Here is a 25,584-nt window from a genome sequence, read left to right as displayed (position 1 = left end):
ACGCAGCCAAAACTAAATAAATAAAATAGATACAACATTAAAGAAATAAAAAATGTTTTTAAGAAAAGGATTCTTTTGGACTGCAAGACACGTGCACACCTCGCCTGCCCTCGACCACTCTCTGGCCTGGCTGTGTCATTACGCTGATGACACATGGCCTCCCTCCCCCTCGGCCCAGGTGCCGCACCTCCCCCCGGGTTTCTTCCATGCTTTCCTTCCATGAGCGCATGCCCAGGAACCCCCGGGCTTACCCTGCCCCTGAGCCCAAGTCTGTGGAGAATGAGACTAAAGCTCTTGGTGCCCGTCAGGGCTATAAGGCCGCTCTCCTGCTCTCCTGCTCCCCTGGGCCTGCGGGACCCACACACCCGTGTCAGAGGAGGGAGCTGCCAGGAGAGGAAGAGCTGGGCTGGCCCTCAGAGCAGCTGCCAGCGTTTCACAGCTCTCGTCGGGCACCTGACCCAACCACAGAGCGGCTGGGCCGGCCCAGCCCAGCCCAGGAGGGCTGGGCATTCGGCAGCCTGCGCCGCAGAGAACTCGCCTATGGCCCCAGGTCTGAGACACAGGCCTCTCCTAGCTCACAGCTCCAAAGAAGGGCCCGTCCTGCTGGAAGAGCTGCGCAAGATAAAACATACCCTCGTTACCTCTCTGCATCCACCAGCTTACCCGACATCTTCCAGAAAGTGCCTGGTGACAGCCCACGAAGCAACAAAAATGGCTGGGGAACCTGAGGGTTAAAAATAAAGTGGGGGGCAGAAAGGAGAGGACTCAATTTTCAGCACCCTTATGAGAGACCGGACAATCAGTGATTCTAGGCCAGGCAGCAAGCAGGTGCCAAGGTCTCGTTGCCATGGAAACCCCAGTGCCATCCCATGTAAACGTGCAGCCTCATGCTTCAAGGGCGCCAAGGAATCCCTAGGAACGGAGGCAGGATCAGACAGATCCTGAAGGCCACTGGGGGGCAGGGGGCTCCTGGGAGCTTGGGCCAGATTCCAGAGGACCTCTGCAGGGGAGAAGGGAGGGGACCAGGGCCCATGGAGCTTGTGGAGGCCACTGCTGGAGCCCCTTTCTCAAACTGGGATATTTGGGGCAGATACAAGGCCACAGGAGAAGATTTAGTTTTATTTGAATATTGGTTTGTAAAAAGCTTGGCCATTCAACCGGTAATATAAGCTATCAATGTTATGTAAACAAAAATATGTTTTGGACTAGAGAATTGTAAGTACACAGGAAATTTAAAGATAAAATACAAGAACACTTCCTGACTTCTGGCTGAACAGGACAAATTGAACTTATACATTTATCTCTGTTTCTCACTGAAACCCCTCCAACATGACAGTAAAGAAATAAAAAAGCTACAAGCCCGTAAGCACAAAGAATGGGCGAGGAGGGTACAGTGCACGAGAGATGTCAGCACACGTAGGGACCCGGGAGCTGGCAGAGGAACAGTAACTGATGCCCCAGAGCAGACAAAGCTGAAACACAAGCGCGGCACGGGGGCCGCCGCTGGGAAGGAGCCCGGCCCGGTGGTGAGGGCACCCGGGACGCCAGCAGGCAGGAGAGCGGATGGGGCTGGAAGGCAGGAAGCGTGCAACCACCCCAGGCGGCCAGCACCACCCTCCCACAGCCAGAGCTCATCCCCGACAGAAGGGCATTCTCTGGAGAAACAGAGCCAAGGGGACTGGGGCTCTGGGCCAGCAGAGGGTGGGAGGGGTGCTCAGCCGGGCACGAGGACCCAGAAAGGACCTACACCTGTGCTGCCACGCGTGGCCACTGAGCCCTTGATGCGTGGCTGCTCTCAGACGAGCTGTGCTGAAAGTGCAGGACAGCAGACTGGAACATTTGCAAGAGTCAAAAAAGACTGTAAAACATGTCAGTGATGGTTTTGTAAATTGTACATCGAAATGTTAATATTTGGGTTATAGTGGGTTAAATAAAATTTACTACTGAAATTAATCTGACTAATTAATGAACCTAATTCGTTTCTTTTTACTGTGTTTATTGTGGCTACGAGAAAATTTTAAGTTATATAAAATAGAGCTCAGATTCTATTTTTAATGGACGTGCCTGACATCCGCTAACTGGTAAGAGCCCACCCCCAGGCTGCTCAGTTCTCAGACTTCTAACAGCAGGATTCTCCCCTGGAGGAACCAAACAGCCCCAGACAAAGGGCCTCTAGTAGCGACGCTGAGGACCCACCAACACGGCGGCCGCTCCCAGCCGACTCTCTCTTGAGAGACGTGTCCCCCCGCTCCCCTCCACACACACACAGAGGGCCTTCAGTCAACCCCAAAGCGACTCACTCTTAAATATGGACCGCCAAGGTCAACCACATCTGAGGAAAGCTGCCTACATAAAAGGCAAGGACCACAACAACCAGAGAAAAGGAACTCAGAGGAAACAGACCATACAGGCTGTACGAGGAACTTGAGCAAAACAATTCTAAGGACTATCACCAGTGAGATTAGAGGGACCATTCCTTCTCCAAGACACAAACAGGGTGCCGAAAACAAGGGGCATTCAGAGACTAAGGAAGAGGGCTTGCAAGCTGAATACATGATGATGGAGATTTTTTAATTCCATAGATGCGATGGAAGGTGTAGACCAGGAGCTGCCCAGAAAGCAGAACACAAAGTGTGGAATGAAAAGTCAGAGGAAAGAAACAAGAAACTTAGAAGCCAATTCCAGGATGTGCACCATCTGATCAAAAGTTTCAGAAAGAGAGGATTAAAAACCAGAGGGAAGGAAATGATCCAAGGGGCAGTGTAGGAACACTGTCCAAGAAATGAAGGATGTGAGTTTCCAGATGAAAGGAGCACCACATACCAGCAGACTTGCATGGGGGCAATCCCTGTGATATTTCAAAACACAGGAGACAGAGAGAAGATTCTACAGATTCTACAGCTGATACAGAGGTGGGTAAAAAGGCTCGGGCGACAGAATGACATGGCATGTCACATAACACCAGATGCCAAAACAGAAGGCCTTCAAAATTCTGGGGAAAAATAACTGTCAACCTAATTTCTATGCCCAGCAAAACTACAAATTGGGTGTGAAAGTTGAACAAAGATATGTTTAGATATGCAATGCAAAAAAAATGTAGCTTCCAGACTTCCCTGGTGGTGCAGTGGTTGAGAATCTGCTTGCCAATGCAGGAGACATGGGTTCGAGCCCCGGTCCAGGAAGATCCCACATGCCGCAGAGCAACTAAGCCCGTGCACCACAAGTACTGAGCCCGCGCGCCACAACTACTGAAGCCCGCATGCCTAGAGCCCGTGCTCTGCAACAAGAGAAGCCACTGCAAGTGAGAAGCCCGTGCGCCGCAACGAAGAGTAGCCCCGGCTCGCCGCAACTAGAGAAAAGCCCACGTACAGCAACGAAGAGCCAATGCAGCCACAAAAAAAAAAAAAAAATGTAGCTTCCATGCACTCTTTGTTAAGACAGACACTGGAGGATGTGCTCCAACACGACTGGACAGTAAAGCAAAGAGAGGCAGACAAGAAGTCAAGGAATAGGATTCGTGGAGGAAAACGAAGGATATCTCAGCCTGAAGGTTAAGGGAGTTGAGCAAGTCTAGAGAATGACCATCCCAAGCAGAGCAGGAGGACAGAAGGCTTTTCTAGAAAGAACACGGGTGGGTATATCACGTTAAATAGCACCCCCCAAGGTTCATATCCCTAGAGCCTTAGGATGTGACCTTTTTGGGAGATAGGGTCTTCACAGGTGTTATTAGTTAAGACGAAGTCATACTTATAAGGACCTTAATCCAATATCACTGGCATCGTTTTAAGAAGGCTGTGAGATACACACACAGAGAGGAGACATAGAGGGAAGAAGACCATGTAAAGATGGAGGGAGAGATTGGAGTGAGGCTCCTACAAGGCAAAGAAGGCCAAAGACTGCCCGCAACCACCAGAAATGAGGGGAGGGGCATAGAGCATATTGTCCCTCAGAGCCCTCAGGAGGAAATCAGCCCTGCCAAGACCAGACTTTGAACTTCCGGCCTCCAGAACTGGGAGACAATACATTTCTGTTGTTTTAAGACAAGTGGCAACTTGTTACAGCAGCCCTAGAACACTAATACAGCAGGAATAAACCAAACAAATAGGAACTAACAGACTTCACGTTGTTGCATTTGATGATGGGGAACCAGCACTGGAGGGTTTTCCAGTTCTGTTGAGAATGTGGGAGAATTAATGACAGCAACACAAAATGAGTCAATATAAAATGACTCCATAAGTTTGGGATTAACACACACACACACACTACTATATATAAAATAGATAACCAGCAAGGACCTACTGTATAGCACAGGGAATGCTACTCAATATTATGTAATAACCTATATGGGAAAAGAATCTGAAAAAGAGTGGATATATGTATATGTATAACTGATCCACTCTGCTGTACACCTGAAATCAACATAACATTGTAAATCAACTATACTCCAAAAGAAAATAAAAATTAAATTAAAAAATGACTCCATAAAATATAAAAACTTAAATATTGGAAGTAAAAACCAATGTACACCAGTTGGCTCGGTAGTAAACAATATTTACATAGACATGATGATGTATACATTGAATACTGTGATTTAGCCCTAAACTGTGAAAGACTGTAACGGGAGGATGGAGGTGGCAGATGAAGAATTTTATACTCTTCCCTTTAATCACAAGGAGTCAACAAATAACGCCTCAGGACTTCCCTGGCGGTACAGTGGTTAAGAATCCACCTTCCAATGCAGGGGACGCGGGTTGGATCCCTAGTCTGGGAACTAAGATCCCACATGTGGAAGGAAAACTAAGCCGGTGCGCTCTACAGCCCGCACGCCACAACGAAAAGATCCCGCGTGCCGCAGCGAAGATCCTGCGTGCCACAACTAAGACACGACGCAGCCAAATAAACAAATGAATATTTTTTAAAAAGTGGGCCAAGGATGTGAATAGACAGTTTAAAAAAAAAAACAATGCTTCAGATGGACAAATCAAGACATGGTAGAATATTGTTTGGAAACATGAGAGCAGACATCAAGAGGGCAGCTAAAGAGCTGGGGGATGTTACATCTGGGTGGCAGAAGTGGAAGCCTCTTCAGGAGGCCGCTTGCTTTTGTTTTTTCATCTTAGACTTGTAGTTCTATTTAATTCTTTAAACCAAGTGCACGTATGACTTTGATTAAAAAAAATTCTCTGCCTCAGTTGTGGGTACTTTGGGCAAACATGGATTCTGAGGGCCACCTGTTTATGATGATTTGTCTTACATCTTTAACAGTGAGTCGGTGGAAAAGTTTGAAAAGCGGATAATGGCTTAAGTTGTGGTTCTCACTGTGGTCCCTGCAACAGCGGTATCAGCATCACCTGGGACCTGGTTAGAAATGCAGAGTCTCAGGCTCCACCGCTGGCCCACTGGACTGAGACTGTGGGGCGGGGCCCAGGCAACCAGGTTGACGTGCCCTCTGCATGGTTCCAATGCAGCTCCAGCTGCAGTACCCCCAGTCTGAGTTCCCTCAGTGAATGGGAGTTTGACGCAGCTCCTATAAAAGCCAGAGGTATCACTCTTTCCTGGGCACAGTCTGACACCCCAGCCACCTTGAAAAAGTAAAAGCTTTGGATAAGTAATAAAAACATCAAAAGCTTGTGCCTTCTGACTCAGGGCTCCCAATTCCAGGATTCTCTATTACACATGGAATAAGCTTTGCCCATAAAAGTATTCCTCACTGTGTTATTTATCACAGTGAAAAATGAGAAACAACCTGAACATCCAAAGAATAGGTATTTGGTTACATACATAAACACAGTGGTTAAAAATGTTTACTGAAGACTTGAAAGAATACAGAGCGTGCTTCTGTGTTCACGGAAAGAGGCAAGATTCAAAATTCTACATACAGGACGATTGCAACCATGTGGGAAAAACTGGGAGTATAAAAAAAGTCTGGAAGGAAATCCTAGAAAATGTTCAACAGATGGGACTATGGTAATATTTTTTCCTACATAAAAAAAATGTTTTTTTTTTTTTTTTTTTTGCAAAGTTTTATGGTGGCCACATACTCATTTCAGCAACCTATCTCTGGGGAGGGGGGTGAGTACAAACTGAGGCAGGGGCCGCTGCTTTTGCAAGACAAGAGCCTCTCACAGACAGCTTTAGACCTTCCTGAGTCCCTTCATGTCCCCTGGGGGTTGTGCAGGCAGAGAGGCACGGAGAGAAGGAACCACTGCTGTTTAATGTGCTGCTCTATCCCCAGGGCCTGGCATATAGTAGATGCTCAATAAATATTTGAGGAAGAGGGACTTCCCTGGTGGCCCAGTGGCTAAGGCTCTGTGCTCCCAGTGTAGGGGGCCCGGGTTCCATCCCTGGTCAGGGAACTAGATCCCACATGCTGCAACTAAAAGATCCCACTTGCTGCAACTAAAGATCCCGCGTGCTGCAACTAAGACCCAGCGCAGTCAGATAAATAAACAAATATTTAAAAAATATATTTGGAGCGCAGCCTGCTTCCGTCCTGCTCAGTGTTGGCCGCACACGGTGGGGTGTCGCTCCAGGACCTTGCTTCAGACAAAAGTCCAGAGGGTTCCTCTCTCCCATTCAGTGTATTCCAAGGAGGCTGACAAGACTGTGGATTATCAGCTTTAACAGGTGACACAGCTTACACTGTGTTTCTTTTGTCTCTTATAGCCATGTGGATTAAAGGCTCTTGGCACTCCAGCCAGGTGTCAAGGCTGTGTCTCTGAGGTGGGAGAACTAACCTCAGGACACTGGTCCACAAGAGACCTCTCAGCTCCACGTAATATCAAACGGCGAAAATCTCCCAGAGATCTCCATCTCAACACCAAGACCCAGATTCACTCAAGGACCAGCAACGAACAGTGCTGGACACCCTATACCCAACAAAGAGTGAGACAGGTCTACAGCCCCATCCATTAGCAGAGATGCTGCCTAAAATCACAGTAAGGCTACCGACATCCCCATACACGCCCCCAGACGTGGACCTACCCACCAGGGAGATGGGATCCAGCCTCATCCACCAGAACAGGGGAACTGGTCCCCCCAACCAGGAAACCTGCTCAACCCACTGAAGCAACCTCAGCCACTGGGGACAGCCACCAAAAATAGATAGAAATACGAACCTGCAGCCTGCAAAAGGGAGACCCCAAACACAGTAAGATAAGCAAAATGAGAAGACAGAAAAACACACAGCAGATGAAGGAACAAGATAAAAACACACCAGACCTAACAGATGAAGAGGTAATAGCCAATCTACCTGAAAGAGAATTTAGAATAATGATGGTGAAGATGATGCAAAATCTTGGAAATAGAATAGACAAATTGCAAGAAACAGTTAAAAAGGACCTAGAAGAAATAAAGAGGAAGCAAGCAATAATGAGCAACACAATAAATGAAATGAAAAATACTCTAGATGGGATCAATAGCAGAATAACTGAGGCAGAAGGACGGATAAGTGACCTGGAAGATAAAATAGTGGAAATAACTACTGCAGAGCAGAAGAAAGAAAAAAGAATGAAAAGAACTGAGGACAGTCTCAGAGATCTCTGGGACAACATTAAACGCACCAACATTCGAAAAATAGGGGTCCCAGAAGAAGAAGAGAAAAAGAAAGGGACTGAGAAAATATTTGAAGAGATTATAGTTGAAAACTTCCCTAATATAGGAAAGGAAATAGTCAACCAAATCCAGGAAGCACAGAGAGTCCCATACAGGATAAACCCAAGGATAAACACGCCGAGACACATAATAATCAAACTGTCAAAAATTAAATACAAAGAAAACATATTAAAAGCAGCAAGGGAAAAACAACAAATAACACACAAGGGAATCCCCATAAGGCTAACATCTGATCTTTCAGCAGATACTCTACAAGCCAGAAGGGAGTGGCAGGACATATTTAAAGTGATGAAGGAAAAAAACCTACAACCAAGACTACTCTACCCAGCAAGGATCTCATTCAGATTTGATGGAGAAATTAAAACCTTTACAGACAAGCAAAAGCTGAGAGAGTACAGCACCACCAAACCAGCTTTACAACAAATGCTAAAGGAACTTCTCTAAGCAAGAAACATAAGAGAAGGAAAAGACCTACAAGAACAACCTGAAACAATTAAGTAAATGGTAATAGGAACACACATATCAATAATTACCTTAAATGTAAATGGATTAAATGCTCCCACCAAAAGACACAGACTGGCTGAATGGATACAAAAACAGGACCCATATATATGCTGTCTACAAGAGACCCACTTCAGACCTAGGGACACTTACAGGCTGAAAGTGAGGGGATGGAAAAAGATATTCCATGCAAATGGAAATCAGAAGAAAGCTGGAGTAGCAATTCTCATATCAGACAAAATAGACTTTAAAATAAAAACTATTACAAGAGACAAAGAAGGACACTATATAATGATCAAGGGATCGATCCATGAAGAAGATATAACAATTGTAAATATTTATGCACCCAACATAGGCGCACCTCAATACATAAGGCAAATACTAACAGCCATAAAAGGGGAAATCGACAGTAACACAATCATAGTAGGGGACTTTAACACCCCCCTGTCACCAATGGACAGATCATCCAAAATGAAAATAAATAAGGAAACACAAGCTTTAAATGAAACATTATACAAGATGGATTTACTTGATATTTATAGGACATTCCATCCAAAAACAACAGAATACACATTTTTCTCAAGTGCCCATGGAACATTCTCCAGGATAGATCATATCTTGGGTCACAAATCTAGCCTTGGCAAATTTAAGAAAATTGAAATCGTATCAAGTATCTTTTCTGACCACATCGCTATGAGACTAGATATCAATTACAGGAAAAGATCTGTAAAAAATACAAACACATGGAGGCTAAACAATACACTACTTAATAACGAAGTGATCACTGAAGAAATCAAAGAGGAAATCAAAAAGTACCTAGAAACAAATGACAATGGAGACACGACGACCCAAAACCTATGGGATACAGCAAAAGCAGTTCTAAGAGGGAAGTTTATAGCAATACAATCATACCTTAAGAAACAGGAAGCATCTCGAATAAACAACTTAACTTTGCACCTAAAGCAATTAGAGAAGGAAGAACAAAAAAACCCCAAATTTAGCAGAAGGAAAGAAATCATAAAGATCAGATCAGAAATAAATGAAAAAGAAATGAAGGAAACAATAGCAAAGATCAATAAAAGTAAAAGCTGGTTCTTTGAGAAGATAAATAAAATTGATAAACCCTTAGCCAGACTCATCAAGAAAAAAAGGGAGAAGACTCAAATCAATAGAATTAGAAATGAAAAAGGAGATGTAACAACTGACTCTGCAGAAATACAAAAGATTATTAGAGATTACTACAAGCAACTCTATGGCAATAAAATGGACAACCTGGAAGAAATGGACAAATTCTTAGAAATGCACAACCTGCCAAGACTGAACCAGGAAGAAATAGAAAACATGAACAGACCAATCACAAGCACTGAAATTGAAACTGTGATTAAAAATCTTCCAACAAACAAAAGTCCAGGACCAGACGGCTTCACAGGCGAATTCTATCAAACATTTAGAGAAGAGCTAACTCCAAACTCTTCCAACAGATAGCAGAGGGAGGAACACTCCCAAACTCATTCTACGAGGCCACCATCACCCTGATACCAAAACCAGACAAAGACGTCACAAAGAAAGAAAACTATAGGCCAATATCACTGATGAACATAGATGCAAAAATCCTCAACAAAATACTAGCAAACAGAATCCAACAGCACATTAAAAGGATCATACACCATGATCAAGTGGGGTTTATCCCAGGAATGCAAGGATGCTTCAATATACGCAAATCAATCAACGTGATACACCATATCAACAAACTGAAGGAGAAAAACCATATGATCATCTCAATAGATGCAGAGAAAGCTTTTGACAAAATTCAACACCAATTTATGATAAAAAACCCTGCAGAAAGTAGGCATAGAGGGAACTTTCCTCAACATCATAAAGGCAATATATGACAAACCCACAGCCAGCATTGTTCTCAATGGTGAAAAACTGAAACCATTTCCACTAAGATCAGGAACAAGACAAGGTTGCCCACTCTCACCACTCTTATTCAACCTAGTTTTGGTAGTTCTAGCCACAGCAATTAGAGAAAATAAAGAAATAAAAGGAATCCAAATAGGAAAAGAAGAAGTAAAGCTGTCACTGTTTGCAGATGACATGATACTATACATAGAGAATACTAAGGATGCTACCAGAAAACTACTAGAACTAATCAATGAATTTGGTAAAGTAGCAGGATACAAAGTTAATGCACAGAAATCTCTGGCATTCTTATACACTAATGATGAAAAATCTGAGAATGAAATTAAGAAAACACTCCCATTTACCATTGCAACAAAAAGAATAAAATATCTAGGAATAAACCTACCTAAGGAGACAAAAGACTTGTATGCAGAAAACTATAAGACACTGATGAAAGAAATTAAAGATGATACAAATAGGTGGAGAAATATACCATGTTCTTGGATTGGAAGAATCAACATAGTGAAAATGACTGTATTACCCAAAGCAATCTACAGATTCAATGCAATCCCTATCAAATTACCACTGGCATTTTTTACAGAACTAGAAAAAAGAATATCACAATTTGTATGGAAACACAAAAGACCCCGAATAGCCAAAGCAATCTTGAGAATGAAAAACGGAGCTGGAGGAATCAGGCTCCCTGACTTCAGACTATACTACAAGGCCACAGTAATCAAGACAGTATGGTACTGGCACAAAAACAGAAATATAGATCAATGGAACAGGATAGAAAGCCCAGAGATAAACCCACACACATATGGTCACCTTATCTTTGATAAAGGAGGCAAGAATATACAGTGGAGAAAAGACAGCCTCTTCAATAAGTGGTGCTGTGAAAACTGGACAGCTACCTGTAGAAGTATGAAATTAGAACACTCCCTAACACCATACACAAAAATAAACTCAAAATGGGTTAAAGACCTAAATGTAAGGCCAGACACTATCAAACTCTTAGAGGAAAACATAGGCAGAACACTCTATGACATCAATTACAGCAAGATCCTTTTTGACCCATCTCCTAGAGAAATGGAAATAAAAACAAAAATAAACAAATGGGATCTAATGAAACTTAAAAGCTTTTGCACAGCAAAGGATACCATAAACAAGACCAAAAGACAACCCTCAGAATGGGAGAAAATATTTGCAAATGAAGCAACTGACAAAGGATTAATATCCAAAATTTGTAAGCAACTCATGCAGCTCAATAACAAAAAAACAAACAGCCCAATCCAAAAATGGGCAGAAGAACTAAATAGACATTTCTCCAAAGAAGATATACAGATAGCCAACAAACACATGAAAGAATGCTCAACATCATTAATCATTAGAGAAATACAAATCAAAACTACAATGAGATATCATCTCACACCGGCCAGATTGGCCATCATCAAAAACTCTAGAAACAATAAATGCTGGAGAGGGTGTGGAGAAAAGGGAACACTCTTGCACTGCTGGTGGGAATGTAAATTGATACAGCCACTATGGAGAACAGTATGGAGGTTCCTTAAAAAACTACAAATAGAACTACCATATGACCCAGCAATCCCACTACTGGGCATATACCCTGAGAAAACCATAATTCAAAAAGAGTCATGTACCAAAATGTTTATTGCAGCTCTATTTACGATAGCCAGGACATGGAAGCAACCTAAGTGTCCATCAACAGATGAATGGATAAGGAAGATGTGGCACATATATACAATGGAATATTACTCAGCCATAAAAAGAAATGAAACTGAGTTATTTGTAATGAGGTGGATAGACCTGGAATCTGTCATACAGAGTGAAGTAAGTCAGAAGGATAAAAACAAATACCGCATGCTAACACATATATATGGAATCTAAAAAAAAAAAAAAAAAAGTCATGAGGAGATTAGTGGTAGGATGGGAATAAAACACAGACCTACTAGAGCATGGACTTGAGGATATGGGGAGGGGGAAGGGTAAGCTGTGACGATGTGAGACAGTGGCAGGGACATATACACACTACCAAATGTAAATTAGATAGCTAGTGGGAAGCTACAGCATAGCACAGGGAGTGCACCTCTGTACTTAGTGACCACCTAGAGGGGTGGGATAGGGAGCGTGGGAGGGAGGGTGACAAAAGAGGGAAGAGTTATGGGAACATATGTATATGTATAACTGATTCACTTTGTTGTAAAAGAGAAACTAACACACTATTGTAAAACAGTTATACTCAAATAAAGATGTTTAAAAATTAAAAAATATATATATATATATTTGAGTTAGAAAATAAGGCTCTCGTTATCTCACTTAAACCCCTAAAAACCCGTGATGGAGATATTATCACAATACACTTTTGTCTCCTTGCTAGGCTACCAACCCCTGGAGCGAAGGGAGCATGTTTGTTTTTGTTTTTGTAATCTCTGTAAGCCCTTCTGTGCACAAAGAAGTGCTCAAAGAAAGTTCAGCAAATTATGATCCTGATATTATGGATGACGAAGCTGTCCAGGTTCACGCAGGGAAATCCTGGCAGATGTGGGAGTCAAGGCTCAGTGAGGTGGCTAGGCACCGGGGGCCTCTGGGGCAGAGCTAGCAGCATATGGCAAGTCCCCTGTCCCAGGCTCTCTGGAACTACCGGCCTGTGCGGAAATCCAGATCTGCAGAGCCTGCATCTCCTGCTGACTGAGGGTCATGTGCTAATCAGGCTGCCAAAGTTCAGAAGCAGGAGGGCTCAGGGAGCTCCGCTGGTTCAGGCAACTTCCCTGATGGTCTGATGAGGAGATAGAGACCTTTTTGCACATAGGGGTCTAGACAAGCAGAGAGCAGTGGAGGGCATTCCTGGCAGGGGCACTTCTTAATTAAAGGCGCCAAGAAGAAAGTAAATGAAGCTAATGGCTACTACATATGACTACCCCTGTAGGCCTGTGAGTCACTCACAGAAACCTGACTCTGTCTAGAACCCAGTGGGGAACTTACATATGTTTATCAAATGAACAACGGATGGATGGATGGATGGAGGGAGGGATGGAGGGATTGGTGGATGGGTGGGTGGGTGGATGGATGGGTGGATGGATGGATGGAAGGATGGATGGATGGAGGGAGGGATAGAGGGAGGGAGGGATGGAGGGATGGATGGATGGAAGGAGGGATGGATGGATGGAGGGATGGATGGATGGGTGGGTGGATGGGTGGGTGGATGGAGGGATGGAGGGATGGAGGGATGGATGGAGGGATGGAGGGATGGAAGGATGGATGGGTGGATGGATGGAGGGATGGAAGGATGGATGGATGGGTGGGTGGATGGGTGGATGGAGGGATGGAGGGATGGATGGATGGAGGGATGGAGGGATGGGTGGATGGATGGATGGAGGGATGGAGGGATGGATGGAGGGATGGATGGATGGAGGGATGGAGGGATGGATGGATGGGTGGATGGATGGATGGACTGACGGATGGACGGATGGACGGGTGGATGGAAAGGTGGGTGGATGGAGGGATAGGTGGATGTTTGTTTATAGCAGAATAAGAGTTAAGGGGCTTTGCAAATAGACAGGCATTGGTTTGAATTCTGGTTCTACTCTTGTCTACAGTGTGAGCTGAGCATGTTATGTCATGTCTCTGAGCCAAGGTTCCTCTAAGAGGCCTCTGGAGGTTGTTGTGATTATTACATTATGCATGCAAAGTGTTGAGCTCAAAGCCTGGCATATGGTAGGTGCTCAAGAAATCAGAATTATTATCATCAATGACCAGAAAGGAAAGGGGGAAGAGAAGCAATGGGGCCTGCAGTTAGCTGTCTTACTACCATTTCCCCTCCTTCCTGGAAACTGAATCCTGAATTTCTTTTGGGAAGCTATGTGGTTTGAGTAGCTTAAGCCAATCAGTGTATTCCATTCTCTCAGGCCCCTGTGATTCGTTCAAGGATGTGAATAACACTTCAGCTGGTCCAATCAGAGTGAATCTCAGAGTATTTGCCAGGAGTACTTGGACACAGCCTCTCTCTTTCATCAGATGTAACAATGATGCCAGGAAGAAGCCCAGAGCTGCTGGCAGTTACATTGGGAGCACCTAATGATAACACTGATGTTACAGAAGGCAAAGCAGAAAAACAAAAAGAAACGTTGAGCTGCTGGATTCAGCCTCACCTGAAGCTGGTGATCCCTGGACTTGTCAGTTATATGAACCAATTAATTTCTTTGATGTTTAAAGCCTATCTAAGCCAGGTTTTCTGATACTTACAGTCAAAAGCACCCTAACTGATACAAAAGGAAGCAGGAATGAGGATGTATGGATGCAACGTCTGGGGAAGACGAGGCAATGGTGTTGGGGGTATCAAACTGTAAAGGCTTTGGATTCCAGAAATTGAGGCTAGGTTTTAGCTATTTTTTTCCCATGTGACAGACAAACTGAGGCCAGAGAGTTAACCATCAAGCAACTTGTCTAAGATCACACAAGTTCACAAACTTAACTAAGTATAGAGCTGAGACTGGAGCCCACACCCTTCTCCTTTTGCCTCGGTGCCCTTTCCCACATAGCATGCAGCCACCGTACCCCTGGAGAAACATACCCCATCCGAGGGCAATAAAGCCCTGGAGCCATTTCCTTTCTGAGAAGAAGGAGATGACGAGGAGCGTGTGAAGGTAGAGGCCTTCCACCAGCAGCCAGGAGTAGTTGGCCATGATGCAGTACTGGAAGAAGACCATGACCAGCTTACAGCCCACCTGCAAAGAGAGGCAGCTGAGTCCCAGGCTGGCGACCCTGGGCTTCCCTCCAGGAGAGGTGGGGTGCGGCAGGGTTCAGCAGCCAGGCCAAGGAGCGAGCCTCTGGGGCTCACGGCCACCCCCTCTGGTCTTCCACTATGAGACAGTGGAAATCCACAGGGCAGCAGGCTTGGTCAGGATGGCCAAAGGGCTGTTGCAGCAGCAGGAACGGCATTCAAATTCCGGAACCGGCTACCAGGTGTCAAACGGTCAGATATTGCCCAATTCCCAGCAGCAAATGAGGGCATTTTTCAGATGAGGGAACTGAGGCCTAGAGAGGGAAAGGGATTTCTGAGCAAAAGGTTAATAAAATCCTTTCCAGGTTTAGTTTTCCTGGAAATTGATGAAGAAGGGGCGAGCTAACAAGGATGAGAGTACACGACCCTGCCTGGTGCACTGCGTCTGGACTGCAGGCCTCTGAATATCCGAGGGGGGTGCCAGGGTTGGCCTTGCCTGACACTGTGACTCTTGCGGCAGGCCTGTCCTTTGCCGGGATCCCTGGAAGCTATGCCTGTGGGATTGTCGGGCCAAGGCTTCTATGCCAGCACGGCTCCCATTCCCGCACTGTGAGGGCCTCCTTTCCTTTCACCGCGCTGTTCCCTGAAGAGAGGACATAGCTCCTGGGATGGCCCGAAGGCTGCTGCACAGAGCGCAGGTCACGTCCAAGTCCCCAGGGGAGGAGCGCCCAGGGCCGCCTGTGGCCTCCCAGACACTCCGACTCCAGGCGAGGCCTGTGGCTGGCTCGTTAGCCCGCGGCTTAGTAGAACCTGGAAAGGTTCCCTGCTGGGCACTGCTGGACTTCTCCACTGGTCAGTGATGGGGCGGGGCCTGAATCTGTCTTCTGACTCCCAGGAAATCTGCCTGAGACACAGGGGCCCTGCTTGAGGGACCTCTCAGTTCTGAGTCAGAAAACACACACATACACACACGCACACAGAAAACTATAAGCAATGCAAACCTGACAGATCTGTGATCAATTATAGATGTGAGTGGTGGGAAGTGGCAGGCAGGCTGACTAAACCAATCTCGACTTCCAATCCCCTTCTCCCTTGCTGGCTTCTGCTGTGGAGACTATGATAATAAAATACTCAATCTCCCAGCTTCCTTTGCAGTTAGATATTGTCACATGACACAGTTCTAGCCCATGAGATGTAGACACAGTCTTGGGAAGAGGCAAAGCCTCCCAAAGAGAAAAAAAGTTTAACCTTGACTTTCCTGCTTTTTGCCTGGAACATGGATGTGAGGCCTGGGGTTGCAGCAGCCACAATGCTAACATGCAGTGTAAAGCATGGGATCAAGAACGGCAGAGCGGGGCTTCCCTGGTGGCGCAGTGGTTGAGAGTCCGCCTGCCGATGCAGCGGACACGGGTTCGTGTCCCGGTCCGGGAAGATCCCACATGCCGCGGAGCGGCTGGGCCCATGAGCCATGGCCGCTGAGCCTGCGCGTCCGGAGCCTGTGCTCCGCAGCGGGAGAGGCCACAACAGTGAGAGGCCCGCGTGCCGCAAAAAAAAAAAAAAAAAAAAAGAACGGCAGAGCGGAAAGGGGAAAGGACTGTGTCCATCATGGCATGGAGCCAGTGCCCCCTCTGGGTCACCCATCTGTGGACTGCTTCTGTGGGAAACAACCTCCACCTGTTTAAGGCACTGATGTACAGTTTTCTGTTATGTACAGCGAAAGGGATTCTCAACTGGTACACAGTGACACTGCAACGAACGAAGACTCATCTGAGCTTTCAGAAGGAGGACCAGGGTGAGATTTAACAAAACAATTGTTCTACTGCACGTCTGGGTGTGCAGACACACAAGCATATGCTCACCTTTTTCTTTCTACAACCCCAACCCTCTAGCTTTAGCCATCTGTCTACATTTGGGACTTGGCAGGAGCAGGGAAGGGAGGGGATTGCTATGTGTCTACTTCCCAGAATGGCTAATCCACTCCGGGACACTGGGAGTTGAACAGCAGCCCCATGGGCTTCTCGACAAACTGCTTTCAGGTGGGTCCCAGACTATGCATGTGGGGACATGAGACTCCCTGAACCTCCCCAGCGCTGGCCCCTTTACTCTAGGCATTAAGTGCAGCCTCAGCAGGGACGGCGGGGGCAGCGGGGGAGCAGGCAGGCCTGGCCACGCCGTGGGCCACGCAGGCATGGTTACCCTGTGGGCATCGCACTGGGCGACGTCTTCGGAGGAGAAGAGCACGGCATCCTTGATGAAGTTGGACAGGGCACGCAGGATGAAGGACACAAAGAGATGCATGTGGATGTAGTTGCGGGTGCAGTGGAGCTTCCTGGAGGGAGAGGATGCAGGGCCGTAGGGGCCAGAGCCGGAGGGGCCCAGGGCTCAGCCGCCCACTCTCCCCCCACCCCCACGCACCATGGAAACCCATGCCCTGGACGTGACAACTCTCTAAAATCTCGCTGTTCGCAGAACCTGAATGAGCCCAGGCCCTCAGGCGCCCAGCCTACTCTGTCTCATGCTGCAATTAAAAAAAAAAAAAAAAAAAGCCGGGGTTATATGGGTGAGATTCTATTCTGCCCCGACCACCACCTCCAGCTCCCAGAATTGTCAGAAGGGGGTGGGGAAAGGGGCAAGTGGCAAAGAAAGAACACAGGCTGTGGGGAGAAATCAGACCCGGGCTCTGCCACTTTTCAGCTACACGACCTAGAGCAAGCCCTTCACCAGCCAGAGCCTAGGTTTCCCCTTGCTGTAGGGACAGAAGTCTCTTAACTCTTCCCCTCCTTCCACTTCAGGAACCGGGCTTTCTTACGGGGAACGCATCCCAGCTCTGGTTGGGGATGACGCTACCCCTCCCCTCATGACAGACCTGACCAATCAGAGCTCCATACCTGGCTGCAGTGATTGGCTCAGGGCGGGGCGTGTGACCCAAGCCAGCCAATGAGAATTCCCCCAGGACTTTCGTTGCAACTAACAGAGAAGGGGGTCTCTTGGCCCTGGTGTCGCTGAGCTCGTAGAATGTACGCCTGCAGCTGCTGGTGGTTGTCTGTGCCAGCCCCGCATAAAGCCTGCCTGAGGCCAATGCAAGGTGAAGAAATGGCAGGAGACAGATCCAGTTCTGCTGATACCTTTGAGCACCTAGATCCAGGCACACCTAAAGCCAGATGCCCCTGAACTTGTCAATTATGTGCATCAGGTCACCTTTGTTTTTCTTAAGGTGTTTTAAGGTGGATTTCTGTTTCTTGCAACCAAGAGTCTGGCTAATATACCTGTAAAATGGGGATGATACCTATCTCACAGCACTGTGTGAAAATTAGAAATGATACATGTAAAGCAACTGGTGCAGTAAGTTCTAGTGCTGTTCAGTAAATGTCAAATGAATTACGGAATGAACGAGGTCACAGAAACTTCACAGTTTTGCCACAGGTAAGCTTTAGATCAAGAGGGGACAAAGTGGCCCACCCAGACCTTCCTCTCTCTGGTCAGAACAATTAAAAGAGACCCGAAGTGTGTGCCGGGGAAGGCTGGGAAGATGGAGAGCTGGCAGCAGGTTCTTACCGAAAGGCACAGAGGATGCTGAGGGCAACCACAAGCATCACCAGGGAGGAGCTGTAGCCCACGGTGTACATGACCTTCAGCTTCAGGAGGTACTCGTACTGCAGAGAGAGAGGACTGTGTCAGCCCCACCCACCCACCTGGCTGAACCTGCCCTTTTCTGCCACAGCCTGTACCTGCTCCAGGCTGCCGGAGCCCCTTCAACTCTGACCGCTATTCTCTTCATACCCCAAGGACACACATTCATAGACTCACGACATCTTGGCTTGGGAAAAGACCTTGGGGATCATCCGATACCAGTTCAAACTTCTATCCCATACTCAGGGCCCCTGACCATCACCCTGAATTCAAGCCTTCGCTTGAATACCTCCAGGGATGAGAAGCTCACTGCTTTTTGAAGAAGTCACTGGATATACAACAGTGCAAAGTATTAGATAATTTTTTCTCAAGTGAATCTAAAATCTATTACCTTTAAATTGTACCTATCGGTCCCTTTTCTTCTTCTGGAGCCACTGAAAATAAATTGAATTTGTCTTGTACCTAGAGCCCATAATTATTTTAAAAATAAAATTTTCATTGTAGAATAGCTTTAGACTTACAGAAGAGTGACAAAGATTCTACACAGAGGCCTGTCCTTTCTGAATACAATTCTTCTGACCATCTGTCCCCCACTTATCATCTGCGCATTAAATATTCCCTGTGTCTTTAATCTCTTTCCATAACCCTTCACCATTTTTCTCAACTAATATGCTCCAGTTTGTGAATGTCCTTCTTAAACAAGACACCCAGAACCAGATAGCTGAAAAGCTCCAGATGCTTTCTCTGCCCAGGAAGAAACAGAGTGGGACCATCACTTCCCCTGATCTACACACACTGCACTCTTATTAATTCAGCCAAGCAGCCATTTACTTGTTCAGCAGCCACCTTACACTACTGGCTCATCTTTGATTCAAGAAGATTAGATAGCTAGTGGGAAGCTGCCGCATAGCACAGGGAGTTCACCTCTGTGCTCTGTGACCACCTAGAGGGGTGGGATAGGGAGGGTGGGAGGGAGGGTGATGCAAGAGGGAAGAGATATGGGAACATATGTACATGTATAACTAATTCACTTTGTGGTAAAGGAGAAACTAACACACTATTGTAAAACAGTTATACTCCAATAAAGATGTTAAAAAAATAAATAAAATAAGATAAAACTAAAGTAAAAACTAAAAAAAAAAAAAAAAAACAGAAGATCTCAATGGAATGGAATAATGTGACATATAGAAATAAATTTGAAGACCTGTATTTTTAAGGCTCAAAAAAAACCCCAAATTGTACAATAGTCCTTTTTTTTTAAACATCTTTACTGGAGTATAATTGCTTTACAATGGTGTGTTAGTTTCTGCTTTATAATAAAGTGAATCAGCTATACATATACATGTCCCCATATCTCTTCCCTCTTGTGTCTCCCTCCCACCCTCCCTATCCCACCCCTCTAGGTGGTTACAGAGCACCGAGCTGATCTCCCTGGTCTAGGCGGCTGCTTCCCACTAGCTATCTATTTTACGTTAAAAAGAATCAAGGAAATAAAAAGTAAAGCAATAATGCCATACTTTTTTTTTTACCAACCAAATTAACAAATATTTTAAAGTACTAATATTCTATGTAGGTGAGGGTATAGTGGGAGTGAAAATTGGTTCAGTCTCTCTGGAAAGTAGCATGTATCAAGAACCTCTGAAACATGCATTCCTTCTGACTGCCCCTCTACCTCTAGGAATTAATTCTAAGAATTACCAGAAATATAAAAGCATATTTATATACAAAGATGTTTATCACAGAACCATTTTTGATGAAAAACACGCAAATGTCCAACAACAGAAGAATAGTTAACCAAATTCTTTTAAATCCAAAGGTTAGACTACATTAAAAAATGGTGCTTACCAAGAGATTTAAAAGATGTCAGGACATAACGTAATGTTAACTGAAAAGGCAGAATACAAATTTTACATGTACAGTGTGATTTCTGCTTTATGTAAAAATAAGTGTTATGCTGAATTGCATGAAACTGCCATTTTCTGTACATCGAAAAAGACTGCATCTTGGCCATCTCACGTGGTTCCATCTCATACACACACAGAAACAAGACAGCGAGGAGGTGTGTTCCACATTATTAGTGGTTAACTTTGGAGTACAAACTTATGGATGGAGTCGTTATTTTCACTGTATTTTTTTTCTGTACTTTTCATTTTTCTTCAGTGGGTAAGTACTATCTTATAACCGGAAGAAAAGGGTAATAAAAAACAAAGAACCACAGGCACAAGAATACTATTGGGGAAACCTGACAGCTGTTCATATGAAAATGACCTTGAGGTTTGAGTGGCCCAAGCTCCATGGCATTAAAGAAGTGTATGCAGAGAGAACATGCACAGGCTTCAGAGTCAAGAGACAAGGGTTCCAAACCCAGGAATGCTACTACTCACCAGCTGTGTGACCCTGGGCAAATTTCTTAACTTCTCTGAGCCTCAGATTCCTCATCTGCAAAATGGGGATAATACCTACCATGCAGGCTTTTTGGAAGAACAAATAGGGTATCAGGTGGAGTATCTAGACAGTGCCTGGCACTTGGAAGACACTCAGCACATGTTGATTCTTCCCCATCTCCACCCTCTACCCCCCCAACCACCGTTCAGTCTGAGTCAGCAGTCGGACACTGCCAGTGTGAGGTATGGGTATGAGGTAGCTGCTAGGGCAATCAGGTCTCTTCGCAGTTACATTAATGGAGTGCTGTGAAGCAGGCCACCTTGGAATGTCTGGAGTGTGTGGTCCAGTTCTGGGTATGTTATTTTAAGAGGAGTATTAGTAAAGTGGAGCATTTCCAGAGGAAGGCGACTGTCATCTGAACTGGCTATGCTGCATCCTAAAGGAAGCAAACAAGCTTAGGGAAGCCGAGTACTAAAACGCCTGAGACTTGATTGTGAGCCCAGAGGCAGGCGAGTAACCACAGAGTCGACTGGACTCAGACGGACCGAAAGTTTCCTGGCAGCAGAGGGAACCTCTGGCGGGCCGTCTGCTGTGTGACCCTGCGCTTCTGCACTGAGGCGACTGCAACTGCAGAAGCCAGAGGCCACCGCTCAGCAACAAGCGGGAAGCCACAACAGCAGCAGGTTGCATTGGATGAATGGTTCCTAGACGTGGGGACGTCAAGGAGCAGTGAAATGTCAAAAAATCGGAGGACCAGTGTGTCAGCCTAGGATCTCGTCACGTGTGGGATGTGCCCCACAGCTGAGGGCGTCGGCCACACCCCGGGGACGCCTAGGTCTGCAGCCCCAGGTCAGGAGCCCATCGGGTTAGCCTGTGGCAGAGTGAGGAGGCATGGGGTGACAAGCGTGCAGGGTCCAGGCTGAGCATCCCGTGCTGTCCTGCGGCTGGGTTCTCGTCTGCCGGGGCACCCTCAGGACGCCCCGGCCAGCTCTGCCTTTGTCTGTAAGATCTGACCCCCAAAGAGCCCTGTTCCCAGGAAGCCAGATGTGACCCCAGTGCCCCAGGCCTCAACCTCTGCAGCTCTCCACCTCCTGCCCCCCAGAGGGCTGCTGCCTGTCCTGGATCAAGCTGCCCATCTCTCTGCTGTGTGTCTCGACTGGGCCCCCTCCTTCTCTATCCTCTATATCAGGAGACAGCAGACGTTTTCCACACAGGGACAGACAGGAAATATTTTAGGCTTTGGGTACTATTTGGTCTCTTGCAACTATTCAACTCTGCCCTTACAGTGCAAATGGGCGTGGCTGTGTGTCAATAAATCTTTATTTGCAAAAGCAGATGGTGGGCTGGATTTGGCCCAAGGGCCCTAGTCTGCTAACCTCTGCTCTGGGTAAGCAAACTCCATTTTTTTTTACCCAAGTGGCAGCTTTGCCTGGTCTTTCTGCTAATCTGAGTCCACTGTTGGCAACTGGTGTGTGTCAAGTCAGGACAGTGCAAAAAGACAACCAACAAATACATACTTTCACCATCATTTGATTAAAGGAGAAAAAGACATTTCAACACTAAGAAAGGATGATTCAATTCTCAGAATAAAAGAAAAAGTTTGTGGGAATTCCCTGGCAGGCCAGTGGTTAGGACTCCACGCTTTCACCGCCAAGGGCCTGGGTTCAATCTCTAGTCAGGGATCTAAGATCCCACAAGCCCTGGATTTCCCTGGTGGTGCAGTGGTTAAGAACCTGCCTGCCAATGCAGGGGACATGGGTTCGAGCCCTGGCCCAGGAAGATCCCACATGCCGTGGAGCAGCTAAGCCCATGCGCCACAACTACTGAGCCTGCACTCTGGAGGCCGTGAGCCACAACTACTGAGCCCACGTGCCACACTACTGAAGCCAGAGCACCTAGCACCCGTGCTCTGCAACAAGAGAAGCCACCGCAATGAGACGACTGCTCACTGCAACGAAGAGTAGCCCCCGCTCGCTGCAACTAGAGAAAGCCCACGTGCAGCAGCAAAGACCCAACACAGCCAAAAATAAAATTAAAATTAAAAAAAAGAAAGACAAAGTCTGTGCTTGTCTGTGGACTGGCATTTAAGGACCAGTGAACCACAGTGAATCACATGCTCTGTAAACCCTTCCACCAGTCTTAGGGATTTTTTTTTTTTATGTGAGCTGAAGCCATGGTAGGTCTTCTTTTTACTATTTTAGACAACTAATTTTCTGAGTTAAGTCCAGAACTTTGCATTTATCTTTGTTTTAATTTATTTTATTTATTTATTTTTGGCCGTGTTGGATCTTCATTGCTGCGTGTGGGCTTTCTCCGGTTGTGGTGAGAGGGGGCTACTCTTGGTTGTGGTGCGTGGACTTCTCACTGCGGTGGCTTCTCTTGTTGTGGAGCACGGGTTGTAGGTGCACAGGCTTCAGTGGTTGTGGCACGTGGGCTCCGTAGTTGTGGCTCGCGGCCTCTAGAGTGCAGGCTCAGTAGCTGTGGCGAAGGGCTTAGTTGCTCCGCGGCATGTGGGATCCTCCCGGACCAGGGCCCAAACCCGCGTCCCCTGCATCGGCAGGCGGACGCTTAACCATTGCGCCACCAGGGAAGCCCGCATTTATCTTAGTTAAATCTCTGCTCCTTCTTCTGGCATTTTACAGTTTCAACCCGGCCGTGAATAACATAGTTAAGGCCTTGGGCTCCATTCTGGCCCAGCTGATTAGTCTAAGCCAACAGTTCTTATATGTGGTTTTCATAGACATAACTCACAAAACCAAAAGCTCTTTAGGGTCCTCAATAACTCCCAAGGGTATAAAAGGATCTCGAAGCCAAAAAGTTTGAGAACTGCTGGTTCAAGCCAAGCACACGTCCCAGCCCTCTGCCAGGGATGGTCTGGAGGCGGACAGGCTCAAGTCACGTTGGGCCAGTGAGATGTGAGGACAGGCTTGCTGGCGGCTTGGGTAAGAAACTTTCTTGCTGTTAGCAAGAAAAGTAAGGCTGTCTCTCCTCCTGGACAGGCAGGCCCGGGGAGTCTGTGGCTACAGTCACCAATGGCAGTCATCTGACAACAGGAAGAGAGCCAGCCCCGGGATAGCCCACCAGGCTAGCAGGAGGAGAGGTAGAAAGAACCCGGTCCTGGGTGGCTTTGGGGCACTGCTCATGAAAGGGCCCTCGTGCCCATTCTCCACATCCCTGGCTATGTGAGCCACATTAGCTTACGAAGCCAGTTGGAAATTTCTGTCACTTTCGAACCTCCGTCCTGCCACCCATTATACAAATGATCCCTCTTAATCTTATGGACTTTACAAACATGATACACATAAGCCTCCTGTCTTCACATAGGTCAGTGACAGAAATGGTAATCTACAGAGGTCAGAGCCCATCCACTGGCCCTCCAAGACCACAGGTATCCTTATTAAATTACTCCCATCGGATCTGAAGACCACACGTGTCTTCCCTAACTGGATGATAAGACCTGGGAGAGAAGAAACTCCAGCCTCCACGTCAGGGCCCACTCAACCTCCTTTGGGAAGGGCTCTGAACCAGACGGCCCCTTCAGGGAGCCAACGCACCAGCGTCCTGTCTCAAACCAGGCCTGCCCACCGCTGGGCTCTCCTGCCTCTGGAGCCCGAGGCTCCCCTGAGAAGGGACATTTGTGAGCAGGCGCCGCGGCCAGGCACCCTTGCCTGCACTTCCACAGGTTCACGAGCCTGTGAGGTCAAGACTATGACTAACCCCCATTTCCCTGATGAAGAAACTGAGGCACAGAGAGGTTACATGCTCCCCACCCCCCAACGTCACAGGCAGGTTCAGACTCACCACCGGGCCCCAAGTATTTAGCCCCAGTCTCTGCCCTGTGGGTTTCACGCCTGCCCGACCCCAGCCACCCGATCGCACGTGGCAGCTCTCACTGTGCCATGCTCAAGACCATCACCTCTGGGCTGGTGGGCCAGGGCGGGGAAGTGGGCCCACCCAGCCCAGGGGAGCGAGGAGGGTGTGGGGCTGAGAGGGCAGCCGGGGTCCCCAACCTCACCCTGAGCCGGCTTCACTCTCTCCCCCCAGCCACCTCTGCCCCGCAGGGAGGTGTCGGCAGGCTTACCCTCTTCTCGTTGGAGGAGTCGTTCACGTGGACCCCACAGGCCACATCAGGCCTGGGGAAGGTCTCTGACCAGCCGCCCTGCGTGCAGTTCCGAAATATGGAACCTGTGGAGGCCAAGCAGCCTGCGGTGAGCAGTGCGGACCGGACCCGAGGCCGGCTCTCCGGGTGCCCTCGCCGCGTCTCAGGGGCAGCTGGGGCTTCCTTCTGTCACCCTGTCCCTTCCTCGGAACCACACAGGCAGCTGCAATTGGCCCAGCTGGACCTGGGAGCCTTAGTAAGAGCGAGTCAGGAAAAGCAGTGGGAAAGGTGTGCAGGCAGATGGCCTAGAGCAGAGGCGCGAGCATGGGACAGACCCGCGGTTCACGGACACGTCGACCTGCAAAGCTGGCCGGCCCTGCACCGACACCCCTCCGGCCCCCGCCTCACGGCCACTGTGCCAGGCACCGAGCTCCACAGTGAGGAAGACGACTGACACGTGCCCCAAGCCCAGGCCCAGCAGAGCTTCCAGCGTCACCACTCGATTCCCTGGGTGCCCCCAGAGAACCTTCAAGCTGGGAGGCACTGCGGTGTCTCCTGCGAGGAGAGAGGCTGGGTGCAGTGCTTAAGAAGAGCAGGTGACACACCTTGAGTCAGACAATGTCGATCTCACACTAACGGCTGTGTATTTACTCAACTATAAGTGTTCGTGCTCTACTGTTTAACAATGCACGGTCCCTGCTATGCGCTGGGC

General features: G+C 47.2%; 1 protein-coding gene across 1 annotated transcript in view; it reads right to left on the bottom strand.

Annotated features, from left to right (window-relative positions):
- SCTR (secretin receptor) overlaps positions 1-25,584 on the bottom strand; it is a 78,783-nt gene that overhangs the window by 11,905 nt on the left and 41,294 nt on the right. The window contains exons 4-8 of the mRNA XM_059052853.2: positions 24,855-24,958; positions 18,314-18,411; positions 16,955-17,087; positions 14,609-14,762; positions 664-724 (exon numbers count right to left, since the gene is read on the bottom strand). Coding sequence (XP_058908836.1) covers positions 664-724; positions 14,609-14,762; positions 16,955-17,087; positions 18,314-18,411; positions 24,855-24,958 — 550 coding nt within the window. The remainder of the gene's footprint in view (positions 1-663; positions 725-14,608; positions 14,763-16,954; positions 17,088-18,313; positions 18,412-24,854; positions 24,959-25,584) is intronic.

Source organism: Kogia breviceps, chromosome 2 (assembly GCF_026419965.1).
Source record: "Kogia breviceps isolate mKogBre1 chromosome 2, mKogBre1 haplotype 1, whole genome shotgun sequence".
In the NCBI taxonomy this organism is placed as follows: Eukaryota; Metazoa; Chordata; class Mammalia; order Artiodactyla; family Physeteridae; genus Kogia; species Kogia breviceps.
This window is presented reverse-complemented; position numbering and strand designations above follow the sequence as displayed.